The sequence below is a fragment of the Drosophila melanogaster genome, chromosome 3L (genome assembly GCF_000001215.4).
Source record: "Drosophila melanogaster chromosome 3L".
Lineage (NCBI taxonomy): Eukaryota > Metazoa > Arthropoda > Insecta > Diptera > Drosophilidae > Drosophila > Drosophila melanogaster.
This window is the reverse complement of record NT_037436.4, coordinates 15,085,642-15,097,781: the sequence shown is the minus strand read 5'-3', so window position 1 is coordinate 15,097,781 and position 12,140 is coordinate 15,085,642. Positions and strand designations below refer to the sequence as shown.

At 40.8% G+C, this 12,140-nt stretch overlaps 3 protein-coding genes across 13 annotated transcripts in view, besides 1 other annotated feature; 2 read left to right on the top strand and 1 right to left on the bottom strand.

Annotated features, from left to right (window-relative positions):
- Positions 1–95: 95 nt before the first annotated feature.
- Positions 96–2,640, bottom strand: GlyRS (Glycyl-tRNA synthetase). Of its 3 annotated transcripts, none has more exons than NM_001274938.1 (2): positions 2,597–2,640; positions 96–2,527 (listed from the first exon to the last, which is right to left on the bottom strand). In NM_001274938.1, the coding sequence occupies exon 2, from the start codon at positions 2,518–2,520 to the stop codon at positions 223–225; it is 2,298 nt and encodes a 765-aa protein (NP_001261867.1). In that variant the 5' UTR covers positions 2,521–2,527; positions 2,597–2,640; the 3' UTR covers positions 96–222. The 3 variants fall into 3 exon arrangements, with proteins under 3 accessions (NP_001261867.1, NP_648746.1, NP_730022.1); NM_140489.3 differs by having other exon boundaries at positions 96–2,508; NM_168605.2 differs by having other exon boundaries at positions 96–2,640.
- Positions 2,641–3,057: 417 nt separating this feature from the next.
- The window catches only part of Plp (Pericentrin-like protein), a 28,644-nt gene continuing 19,561 nt past the window's right edge, over positions 3,058–12,140 (top strand). For 4 of the 9 annotated variants that reach the window (NM_001274935.2, NM_001274936.1, NM_001274932.1 and 1 more), the window contains exons 1-2: positions 3,058–3,313; positions 3,434–3,534. Coding sequence is in view for 5 of the 9 variants with exons in the window: in NM_001259832.1 (NP_001246761.1) it covers positions 7,964–7,990 (27 nt within the window). In the remaining 4 variants the exon portion in view is untranslated. Of the gene's footprint in view, positions 3,314–3,433; positions 3,535–7,588; positions 7,991–9,228; positions 9,472–12,140 lie in introns of those variants that run through there. The other 5 variants (NM_001259832.1, NM_001274933.1, NM_001274934.1 and 2 more) reach the window with 2 other exon arrangements.
- On the top strand, positions 3,063–6,959 carry sstn (stepping stone). Its single transcript, NM_140488.3, has 3 exons — positions 3,063–3,313; positions 3,434–3,534; positions 4,458–6,959. The coding sequence occupies exon 3, from the start codon at positions 4,521–4,523 to the stop codon at positions 6,426–6,428; it is 1,908 nt and encodes a 635-aa protein (NP_648745.1). The 5' UTR covers positions 3,063–3,313; positions 3,434–3,534; positions 4,458–4,520; the 3' UTR covers positions 6,429–6,959.
- Positions 11,570–12,140: part of a mobile genetic element that runs on past the window's edge.

Sequence of the window (12,140 nt, the reverse complement as noted above, 5' to 3'; positions counted from 1 at the left end):
AAAAAGAAATTTCACCGAGAAAAAATATTTTTTGAAAATAAACATCAAATTCATATTGAAGATAAACACACTCCCATTTCAAAGCGCAAAGCATTAAATGTTGCATATTTATTGAATTTTATAAGAAATTATTGAATTATTGAATTTTATTTATACAAAAATAAGAAAACTTTGAAACTCTGTAAATGCGTGCCAAGCGAAAGAAACTCCTTGATCAACCAGTTACTTGCTGGCCTCCTGCTGTTCGAACAGAGGATACTGTTCGGTGACACTCTCCCAGGTGGTTCTCGCCGTCGACAAGTCCTTGACGACGCCCACAACCTCCTCCAGACCGACGCGCACCTGTTTCATAGTATTCCGATCTCGCAGAGTCACCGTATGCGGTTCCTTTAGAGTGTCGAAGTCCACGGTGATGCCATAGGGTATGGCAATCTCATCCGTGCGGGCATACCGCCTGCCAATGGATCCACTGGAGTCGTCCACCTTGTGCGAAAGTTCCGCCTTGGTCAGGGCAGAAGACAGTTTCTGAGTATAAGGTTGAAAGTCGGTGTTGTTGGACAGCGGAAGGATGGAGCACTTGATGGGCGCCACCAGAGGCGGTAGCGTAAAGTAGCACCGCTGCTCGTCGCCGTCGCGGCATTGGAAACTGTGCTCCAACAGGGAGTACATGATGCGACCAATGCCGAATGAAGGCTCAACCACACTCGGGATGAACTCCTCCACATGGACCGTTTTCGTAGAGTGCTTAACGCTGATGGTGTCCTTTCCGAGATCGTGGCTTTGGCCATCGGCCGTGGTCAGTTTGTATTGACCATCGCCAGCCAGCTGTTCCTCTACCTTGGTTATCTCCTCCAGCGAAAGCTTAGCCAACGCATCCGTGATGTTCTTTGCCTCCTTCTTGAAGGTCTTTCCGAGAGCCTGCTTGTTTGGCACAATCTCGCTGACCTCGACCGTTTTGGGAGCCGGCAGACGCTTCTCGGCCACCAAACGCACACCTGTGGCGGCCGTATGCTGTCCCAAATCGTAGGCACTGCGATCCGCACATCCTACGCACTCCACCCATCCGTAGGAGGTAAGAATTTCGGCATCCCAGCAATCGCATGCATAGTGAGCCATCTCATTGGACATGTGCTGCCGGAATCGCAAGCACTCCGGTTTGATACCAATGGCCAACAGGAACTGCTGAATGCGGGCCATATAGTAACCAAGTGTCTCATTAGCCACCAGTTTGGATGCCACTGCTTCGCCGATTTGCACCTGAGCGGCAGACTTTCCATCCATCTGGTTGCACGCCGAGTAAAGGGTCAACTTTTCCGATTTGATGTTGCCAAATTTGGGATGGTCCTTGAGCACGGGATCACAGAAATGTTCAATCTCTGCCATGGTGAACTCTCGCACACGGATCAATCCCGATCGGGGTGAGATTTCATTGCGGAAGGAGTTGCCAATTTGAGCCACAGCGAAGGGAAGCTTGCCTTGATTGAATTCCAGCAGTCGCTTGAAGTTGACGAAGATACCCTGGGCAGTTTCGGGCCGCAGGAATCCCTTGACCAAGCCAGTGGGTCCAATTTGGGTGGCAAACATCAGGTTGAACTCAATCGGTTCTGTTAAATCATTGCCGGTTAATGGAGATTTGATGTTGTATTTGGCCAGGACACCAGCCAATTCCTGTTTGTTCAGGCCATCCAGTTTAATGATAATATCCTCACACTCGGCCTGCAGGGCGGGAGTTGCATCCTTGGCCTTAGATAGCTTTTCCAAAGCCTGCTTAATGAGATGATCCAGGCGGAAGCACTCGCCGGTCTTGACATCCTTGACCATCAGATCAGCGAAACGCTCCACATGACCAGAGGCTTTGAGCACAGGTTCGGGAGTCAGAATAGAGCAGTCCACCTCCAGCATTTGCTCTTCGAGGGCGAAATACTGACGCCATAGGGCCAGAATGTTGGACTTGAGGGCACAGCCCATGGGTCCAAAATCGTACTGGCCGGTGATGCCGCCATAAATTGCGAAACTCTGGTCGTAGAAGAAGCGACGCTTGAGTAGATCCTCCATCTTCGCGCGATCGAAACTAACGACACTGGGGGTCAGGGCGAGCTCTTTGTCCTCCAGCAGCTTCTTGCGTGCCTTCAGCTCGGCTACTGCCTTTTTCACATCGATCTCGGGGGCACCCTTCGCCTTGAGATCCCTCACCAGGTTACCCTGCTCCTGAACTCGTTCCCTCAATGGGGCAAGTTGAGCCTCAATCTCGGGATTCGACATGATGAACTCGGCAGCGGCGGATCTTAGTTTTACCTTTCTATTTTGCTTCTTGGTGCCCCAACTTGTGGTTGCAGCTGGCTGCTGCGGTTGCGTTGGTGGAGGTGGTGGTGGTGCGGAGGGAGTAGGTTTTGTGGTAGTGGTGCTAAAAAACACTTTCGTGGCAATGTGCTCGCTCCACGTTGTTCTTGCAATCTGAGTTCTCACGGCTGTGGTGGCGCTGCGCAGGTGGGGTAGCGCTTTTAACAACTGCAATGACATAAAGAGGCTTTTATTTTTTCAGCCGAAAAACGCGAATTTATGTAATAAACCGTCCAATTGGCTACTGCTGCAATACCTTCACTTTCGGCTGCAATTTCGACTTGGATGAGTCTTAGTCGGCCGGCTTGCAGCACTGTCTTTGCACAACACTGATTATGGTTAACAGAGCTGCTCAGTGATGCGCAATGTTGCGACTTTGGTAAATGTTATTTGTTTTTATTGTTTTATATTTATTTTTTATTTGCTATATTTGGTAAATGTGTCTTGGATAGTTTGGTTTCAACATAGTTTCAACATATTCTTTCATCTTTACTTATAGTTGAATAAGCGATGGAATTATTATTTAATAATATTAAAAAATTAATTAAATTTAAAAACAATGCTCTGATAAAATTAAGGTATCCCAAAATCACTGTTACCGTGTCGGCAACATTGATCACTTGTCCCTAACAGGGCGGCTGATAATAACAGCACCTTATGATGTTTTTCAGCACTCCAGTACATCGATATCGGGTAGGGCCTTCTTCGTTATCGATATGTTTAGTTTTTGTTTTAATTATGTAGGCGCAGCATTGCAGTCTGGTTTTTCCCATATAATTTGCTCAATTTTGGTTTAGTTCGGCCGAACTCAAGTGCTGCCCAAACCAATTGCTCAAACGCGTAGCGCACAAATTGAAAAACAAGCGGTTAATGTGAAAAACAGGACGAGTTTAGTTGTTTTCTATCCGAGGGGACGCGGCGTTGCAACAACAGCGACGCTATGCGACCGCATTTCGAGCGATAAAACAGAAAGGTGTGCTTCTCTCTCCCTCTCTCGGCACTCTCTCACCTGAGCTGCTAATACAAATGTTGTTTTCCTGCCAATTTTCCGAAATCTTTATTGCAAACACTTAAAAAATTAACTCATTCACAGGCGCTGCCACACATAACGGTTGATGTTTGTTTTTACGACAACGCACACACACGTACACCGGCCAAAGAGGCAGCGGTCACAACAACAAAGGTCTTCGTTCGGTGAGTTGCGAGTTGTTTTTGTTTAACCGTTTTTCGTTCTTGACCTGTTTTTGTTGTTGTCTTGTTGTTTTCTTTTTTTTTATGAGTGGGCCAATCGATCTGTATAAAGTATGCATTATAATTTATTTATTAGTCATAAGCGTAGTTTGTTATTGTACGTGTATGTGTGCACACCATTTTACATCATTTAACATGCACAGTGGAGGTTCTTTAATTAGAAACCAACCCCCACGATGAAAATTATTAAGAATGCGGAGAAAAAACCAGTTTGGTTCCTCTCAGCGAGCATCCACTGTAGGCGCACTTAATTCAACGACTTTTGCACGTTTGATATTAAGTCATCGCCGGCCACGAAGGCCAAACTCAAGACTGTACGAAACAAAACCAAAAAAATGTTCAAAAACACGGACACAACAAACCTAACAACACCTCATCGGGATGCTCTATGTTTTGGGTTAAAGTTCTGGCCATTTTTTTGAGAGGGTTCGCTTCAAGGTTTACTGTGGTTGTGGTGCGTGATGAAACGGGTTGGAAATCGGAAGCAAACAAAAACTAAGTCTGTACATACAACAAAAAGCATTAATATCCTAATAAACTAGTGCACGTCTCTAATTCAAAATGCTAACTCTGAACGAAATCATCCAGGGGTATTCGACAGCTCTGATACAATAAGAATTTATACAGTATATTTGAAAATAATTCAGATAGTTTTCGTAGACTAACTAAGAAAAATCAGCTTCTGAGTTACAGACTCATTCTGTTATATTTTCTTTCTTGTTTCAAAATGTTAAAAAAAAAATGTAGCAAACAAAAATGGAATGGTTAAAGTTTTGTATCAGAGTGGGGTGAATACCCCAAAATAAACCCATAAATTACATAAAAACAAAGGAGGCGACTGATCGAAGACTGCTTGTCTTTTCTAGGATCCCCTGAAATACCAAAACCCGCACCAACAACCCACCAACGAAGCCGACGAACCACTGGCGATGCAATTGAAAGCGCCCAAGAGCAGAAATATGGCCAGTCTTAAAGATGAAGATCAGGCGGCAACTACAAGCAACTCTATGCACAATCTCAACAACAACAACAATACGAATAACATAAACAATAACCACAGCAGCAGTAGCAACAACAATAAAATCGAGGATGATCCAAAGGTTAGGAAGGAGAATCTGGAGGCTAGGAAACAGGCCTTGGAGCAGCGTCTTAGCGAAAAAAGCTGGCTGCTGCAGCAAATCCAGAAACAGGAGACCGCCATCATCAATGGCAACTACGAGCACATGACGGTCAATGAGTTTTTTGTCCAATTAGCACAACAGTACAAACATGAACAGCAGCTGCAAGCGTTGGCAAGGGAAAACAGCTCAATTCTGAGGAGAAAACAAAGTACAACGAGTCGGGAAAGTCGCGACAGCCAAATGACCATCAACAATAACAATCGACAGTCGGAAACGCTATCGAATCGCAGTTCAGAATATGACAATTACCAACCCTCCTCATCGGCGGGGGCGGGCGATATGCTGGTAATAGGCGTGGCCCAGCAGCAGGCGCAACAACAACCGCCTCTGGTGAAGAGTGCCCTGAAGAAGCGACCAACACCCACGCCGAGTCAAATGCAATATATGCGCCAGCAGCATCAGCAACAAGCTCATTTAGCAATGAACATGAACTACCAGAGATCACAGCCGGATGTCATATCCATGTACTCGGCGAATTCATCCAATGTAGCAACTTTAAGGCAACCGCCACAAGTGGCGCCCCAGCAGCAACCAATTATAGTGCAGTGCGATAAATATTACCTATCGCCCACGCATCAAAGTTACAATGAGGGCGGCTTTATTAAATCAAGTCAGAACATCAAGAAATATGTGTCCCCAATGGCATCGCCCAGTAATATCAGCTACGAGCAGCAGCAACAGCGTAATCCTTTACATCACCAGCGACAACTAGATGCTATATCCCTTGCGCCCAGCTATGTTTCCGTCGATATGGAAGCTGCCCAGCATCAGCAGCAATATCGATGGCGTTCCCAGTCACACATAGCGCCCTTAACTCCTCCACAATTGGGCATAATAGAGGTGAAATCGCACTCCAGCGATATGCTGGCGGTGCCTATGCCACCCAGCCGCTATCCGCCGCACGATGAGATCTCACTGTCATCCTCGTCCACGACCATTGAGAAGAAGCCCAAGCCCAAGCAGTGGCTGGAATCTTCGCTAGATGGGCCAGCTGTTATCAGGCAGATGGATTCACAGCCCCACAGTCCAGCTGGGAGTAGTAATGGGAGTAGTAATCCCGGCGCAGCTGCCATGGTTTCAAGTAAACCCCGCGCTAAGCTCTCCTCGCAGTCCATGTCGGTAGCGGGTCGTCACTATTCCATGTCCAACCAGCGACCGACTCCGAATTATCCCAGTGCCAGCTATGCGGTGAATACCAGTTCGAAAGCCCTGCTAAGTCAATCGACTTCGTATCTCAATGCAATGGAGCAAACTTTGGGGATATCGGTATCGTATCCGCTGGAACCTCTGGACATACCAGCACTGCGAAACTTACCACCCAAGCCAAGTCAAATGCAGCAGCCAACGCCGCCGCCCAGACCGCCACCCGCAAATCAGGCTCATACTCAGAACCAGAACCTAAGTCACAGTGGTAATGGCAGTTCAAGCGGACTTGCTCATGGGAATGCTGTCCAAACAGCGCTTGTGTCACCGCCAGTAACAGTGGCCACAGCCAGTTTATCGCCGGAAATTCGCATCGAGTCGCCCAAAAACATGACCGTAGTTCAGCAGGCCACTTTCCAGCCGTACAAGGAAGTGACGAAACCCTTCGAGATGTCCGATTTCTACAAATACTCCACCAAGTTTAAGCAAAAGGAGGGCGGAAATCCTAATTGACCTATAAGGTTGTACGGAATTCTCATGCACTTTCACCTTTTAATGTGATTAACTAAACTAATTTTGTAGCACTGAGAAACTACAAAGCAAAAGCAGCTCAAACTATTGGACTCCTTTCGAATTTTAAGTTCGTTAGCCAAATTATTTAGGATCAAGAAAATAACAATGCTCAAAAGATCTGCCAAATTGAAAACTGACGTATTGAAAGCAATTTATCGAACGACATTCAAATTTTGTATTGAATTTTTAAAGTACAAAAAACACAGGACAATATTATCCCCGAGGGGGACAGAAATCGCCTTACAACAGGATGCCTAGAAAATATGGAAATATTTTATATAGTTAACAGCATTTATAAACAAATAACTGACTAGCTAACTAATAAGTGTATAAAGGATATTTACCCTAATCGAATGATATTTTTATATGAATATACCGATTGGATACTGATATATTCACCGAGTTTTCTTAAGACTAACTACCGACAAGCAATAACAAATAGATAAAAATAAATATTTTATATTAAAATATATGCGAGTGCGTTTTTATTGATATTTAAGCATTCAAATATTTCGTTGAACTTCCAATATTTTTCTCAAAACATTATTAATGCTCTTGTAGCATTTCAGATTTTTTGAATAATTGAAATGAAAAGAAAGCTTTATATTTCCCTAGCCTATAAATAAATGTCTCATTTATACCCATAAATGTGTTCTCACTTCCTTAAATCATTCCTTATCGAATATATCTTGTAGTTCCTTAATCTCTGGTTAAAACTTATTTATAGAACAACCGATAAAACTTAATTACTTTCCTCCCCTTTATCTCTCGGATTTCTCTTTGTTTCTCTCGCGATCTGGTAGTAGTACATTGAATTCTCTCTTTTGGACTCTCCCCAACTCAATGCCACTGCAACAAATTTTGTTTACGATTGATTATTTTTAAACAATCTCTTGTTGTGCTTCACTGAGCATTACAGTATCTGGATGGGGAGAAAAAGAGCGTGGATATCCCCCGATACCCCAAAAATATAAAGACTCTTCGCAATGGATTTGGTTCTCAGTTGCATCGCGCTCGCTATTACGTGCAACTGTTTCAGATCGGTTGCACTATTGGTTTTTTTTTGTTTTTAAGTTTCAAATTTGTCGGTTCTTTCTCCCTCGAGGAGCATTGAAAATCACATAATGATAAATTAAGAGTTCACGCTTTAAGTAGCTAGTTTCCCCCATTGTGTTGTCTTCGTGTTAAACTTTAAATTAAAAAAATATCAAATTTTACGTAAAGTCTCCAACCTAACCTACAAAATTATTCGGTTCGTTGCATTCGTCTGTGTTTGTAAGCAAGTCAACCCGAAAAAATTCTAAAATATAGTGTCATCAAAACCACTACGTAAAAACATCAACAAGAAAATGGATCGCATTTGGGCCACATCTAGAATGCCTATAGATATAGCCAACTGACAGGCGCAAGTGTCAACAAAGGCGGCCAAAAAACAGGGAATAGGCCATAAATTATTTGGTTCAAGTGCAGTCACCATGAATCTGTACACTATATACGATTGGGTAAGCCAAACAATCAGGGGTATCCATTAAAGTATTAACCCATTTGGGAGCCGAACATCCATCATCTGTGCTCTCGGATTGTGCATAAAATCCACAAAATGTGGGTTGAATGCGCCTTGATATGTGTGTTTTCAATTCATTACGATCCACAAACAGAACATGTTGTTTTTCAAGTGTGTTTACAAATGAAATCGAAATTGAATGCGCCTTTGAACTTTCGATTAGAAGACCACAAGGCCCTTCCGAAATCTGTAAACAATCTACAGTGAAAAATACCCAACGGATTAGGAATTTTAAATAATATTTTATTTTTTAAATAAGTATTATATTTTATATCATTGAATAGCATACTTTTTATTATTATAGAGCAACTTTTTAAGTGAAAATTATAATTGAATTGTCCACATTATGCGGTTTTAATTGCTTTGTTAAATAACTAATACATTTATTAGTGAATCTTGGCTACTGTTTCCCTGTTTATTATAAACATCAATATTCATATTTTTGAAAAAATGTCTCGCTACAATAACCGATTCGCTTATCGATTTTGTTGAGGAAAGAATGTTTCTGCAACTTGTTGCTGAATAAATCTAATACATGTACCGCAATACGATGAAAATTTTTGGATAATGTATACGAAAATGATCAAAAATTTTTAATATTCATCGAAATGATTAATGGCTCGAATTTCTTATATTAAATTGTTATTGTATACAAATTTTAAAATAAAATTTGAACTTCAAGTTTTTAAACTTAACTTAAAATGTTTTATGATGATTATAGAATAATTATAAATTACTAACTATAAAAAATGAAATATAACAGTTTTTGAGGGACATTAATTCTGATTATAATACTAATTCTAAGTACTTATATATATAGCTACTTCAGTATCAATCGCAATCGCGAATCGTAAAACAATAGTTCTAAATGCTTTTAAAACTACTCTTTTGCATTTATCACCATCTTCCAAACAAATTTATGTTCCACACACACATTTTGTTTATAAATAAAAAATGGGAGCGAACATTCGGTGCACGGAACCGCTTGGAACCGCGTTGCAAATTTCCGCGGCACTCGCTCTCAATCGCTCGGCCTCTCCCGTGGCTGCTCTTTTCCAACGCTTTTCTTTTGATTTTCCTCGGATTGAGTGACTGATTTCAATTGAATGTCTCTTCGGGCGTTTTATTTATAAAAGAACCTGCACTGCAGGCGGTCGCGTCGTCGTTTTTCGGTTTTCCGCACATTTATAGCTCTATAAAGATAAGAGTGCAGTGTCAGTGCCTGTGATCCCATAAAATTGTTTAAAAAAATCTACGAAACATTTGCATATACGTAGAAGTTTGCACAATGTAACCCTCAATAGCCATTGTCGATATATGGACTTTTTAAGTGATTGTAAATTGCATTTAATTGAGATAACTTCTTCATCGCTGAATTGAATCGAATGAGTGGCGGGCAGCGAAATGGGGAAATTGCATGTGAGTTCAGTTATTGTCCGCAATGTGATCTTTAGCATCGCCCAGTGACATTTGCATCACTCGCCAGCCAAAGTGTGTTAATATCATTCGAAACCGCATGATAATGAACCAAATTAGTGGATTTTTTTTGCATTGCAGTGTACTTAGAGAAAATTATACAGTATTTACCATATTTTCTATAAATTTAGTTACGATACGATCTCATTCTTAATTGTTCTTGAATATTATTTATTAGAATTACTATTTGAAAGAATAATGCTGTAAAAGATTTGGTTTGTAAATCAAATAAAATGCGGGTATAGGATATAAAGCAATTCATCATCTACTTCACAATCATATAAATTGTGTGTTCATATGTAAATTTTTATATAAAATATGAAAATGTTAAATGCAAGCGTTTAAGAATTTATATTAAACTAAACCCTTTAAATGAAATAACCTTTCTTCATAGCAACGCAAAAGAAAATCCTTTCTCCAATCCGAATTTATTTTTGTCCAACATATTTCACTGTCAATTCTGCGCCAGGCAAAGCTATTAATTTAATCATTTTCGCCAATATGCGTGCCATTATTGAGGGTTTATCGACAATATCTTGTGGAAAATCAAAGGAAAGGCGTCAGCGCCATTAACAGAGACGTTGGGCTAGGTCCTTCGCCCCTTTTCCCGTTCCAAAGGGGAGTGGCATTGTTGTTATTAGTCGCCGAAGTGCAAAAACCTCAGACGATCCAACTGAAATGTGTGTCACACCCAAACAACGGCCCACAAAAGAGGTCCAAACTATAGCAACAAATTGAAATGTTTGCAAGGAATGTAAAAGACTTTCGTTTTCGTTTTTCACGCACACTCAAAGAAAATCCGTTGTCATGGTTATAGGTGCAAACTTGTTATCCCGATATCCTTATCGCTGTGCTGGTACTTCCTGAATGTGTTGTTGTTGTCTTTGTCCTGACAAGTTCAAGGACGTTCAAACCACCATGTGGCCGGGAATTGGATAACTTTTTCACAAGCATTTTCCGCTAATATTGTGAAAACTTTGTCAAGCGTTACGGCCTGACCCACATGGCGTATGTGTAATATGGAAAATATATTTTTCAGTCGTTCAAAATACAGTACGGACTTGAATTGTATGTAAATTACAATTTAAACTTAATATAAATGGGAAATAACTCTTTTTTTTTTAAAGCAAATATTGCAATAAATATATTTTAAATAAAATTTAAAAAGTTTGCATATATGTAAGCCGACATTTACTGTATGATCTACGATATAAGTTGGAAAAGGCTTATTATTCAAACGTTGAATGCATCGCCTTGGCACATCGCTATATATGCATGCGATCTAATTAGATTTCCATCTGTGAAAAATGTAATTGGAAAATGCTTAAATATTTCCTCACTCGATTGGGGAACGGATGCATGTGTGGCACACGTTTCAAACACCTTCAGACATATAGATCACTCGAGTGGACAGAGACGTCTTTCTTAATTAATGTGGGCAAGTCCAAAAATAAATAATCCAAACATATGCAACTCCTCCGCGAAGGGAACTTTATTACCAAACATAAAGATGCCTCGAATGCTTCTAATTATAATTTAAATGGGAAACCGACAACCGACACAGCTGCAATCCATCAAGGAATGGATGTGGGCAGCAGTAGCGTCTTGCTTGCCCTCTCCAAAAGATAGCCACCAATCCACAGAACCACACTTGAGATGCAGGTCAATTTGAAATTGGATGTGCTGGCCTATCATTGCCCACATTTCCAATCGCATTTGTTTACGCAATAAAATCGCTTTTTAATACCTTTCGACCAAGTTTAGTGGGCCGCCACGATTGCGAACCTCGAAAAGAATCCTCACAATGCGTTTCAGACGTTGACAACTGGGTGACATCATTAAATCGAATCAAAATCTAGAAAATAAATTTATGGCGACAGACGACGCGTGCTGCCTTATAATTCAAGTGGCACGGCCTGGTGACACAACAAGTGGGCCAACGAAAAATGAAAACTTGCTCTTGTTTTCATTTGTTGTTCAAGCAAATCGGAATGTTCTAATATTCTGCGGCTGGTAAAATATCAGCAGCCGAATGTCTAACCAAAGACACTAGAATAACAAGATGCGTAACGGCCATACATTGGTTTGGCACTATGCAGCCACTTTTTTGGTGACGGCCAAAATTGCTCTCTTTCCGCTCGCTCACGCTGAGAACATAAGAAATCTAAAAATAGAATTTGCTTGCTTGTGTGAGTAAAAACAAGAGACGAGAACGCGTATATGTGTGCGTGTTGTGCTAGAAGACGATTTTCGGGCCGAAATCAATTCTTATCAAAGAAATGAATTTACATTGTACATATTAGGGTAGTTTTTTGCCAATTTCGTAGCAATATGATGAAATAAAATAATTTTTAAAAATTCGCGCCCTTCTTATTATAATTTTAAAGCTGTTTAAATTTGTTTGTTAAAATCGCCGCTCGAATTATCTACCGTTTACACATTTATATTTATGTTTAATTCTAATTTGTCTCTCATCTGACAATTTTTTAAAAGCGAAATAATTTTTTTGAAACACTTTTAATGTTAATGTTACATCATATTAGGTCAAATGATTTAATAAATATACTAAATAATTAAATATGATAACTGTTTATTGCAAAAGTAATATCAAA

Excerpts from the sequence above, each read along its gene's own strand:
- GlyRS (NM_168605.2), bottom strand. The coding sequence starts at position 2,520 with ATGTCATTGCAGTTGTTAAAAGCGCTACCCCACCTGCGCAGCGCCACC.
- sstn (NM_140488.3), top strand. The coding sequence starts at position 4,521 with ATGCAATTGAAAGCGCCCAAGAGCAGAAATATGGCCAGTCTTAAAGAT.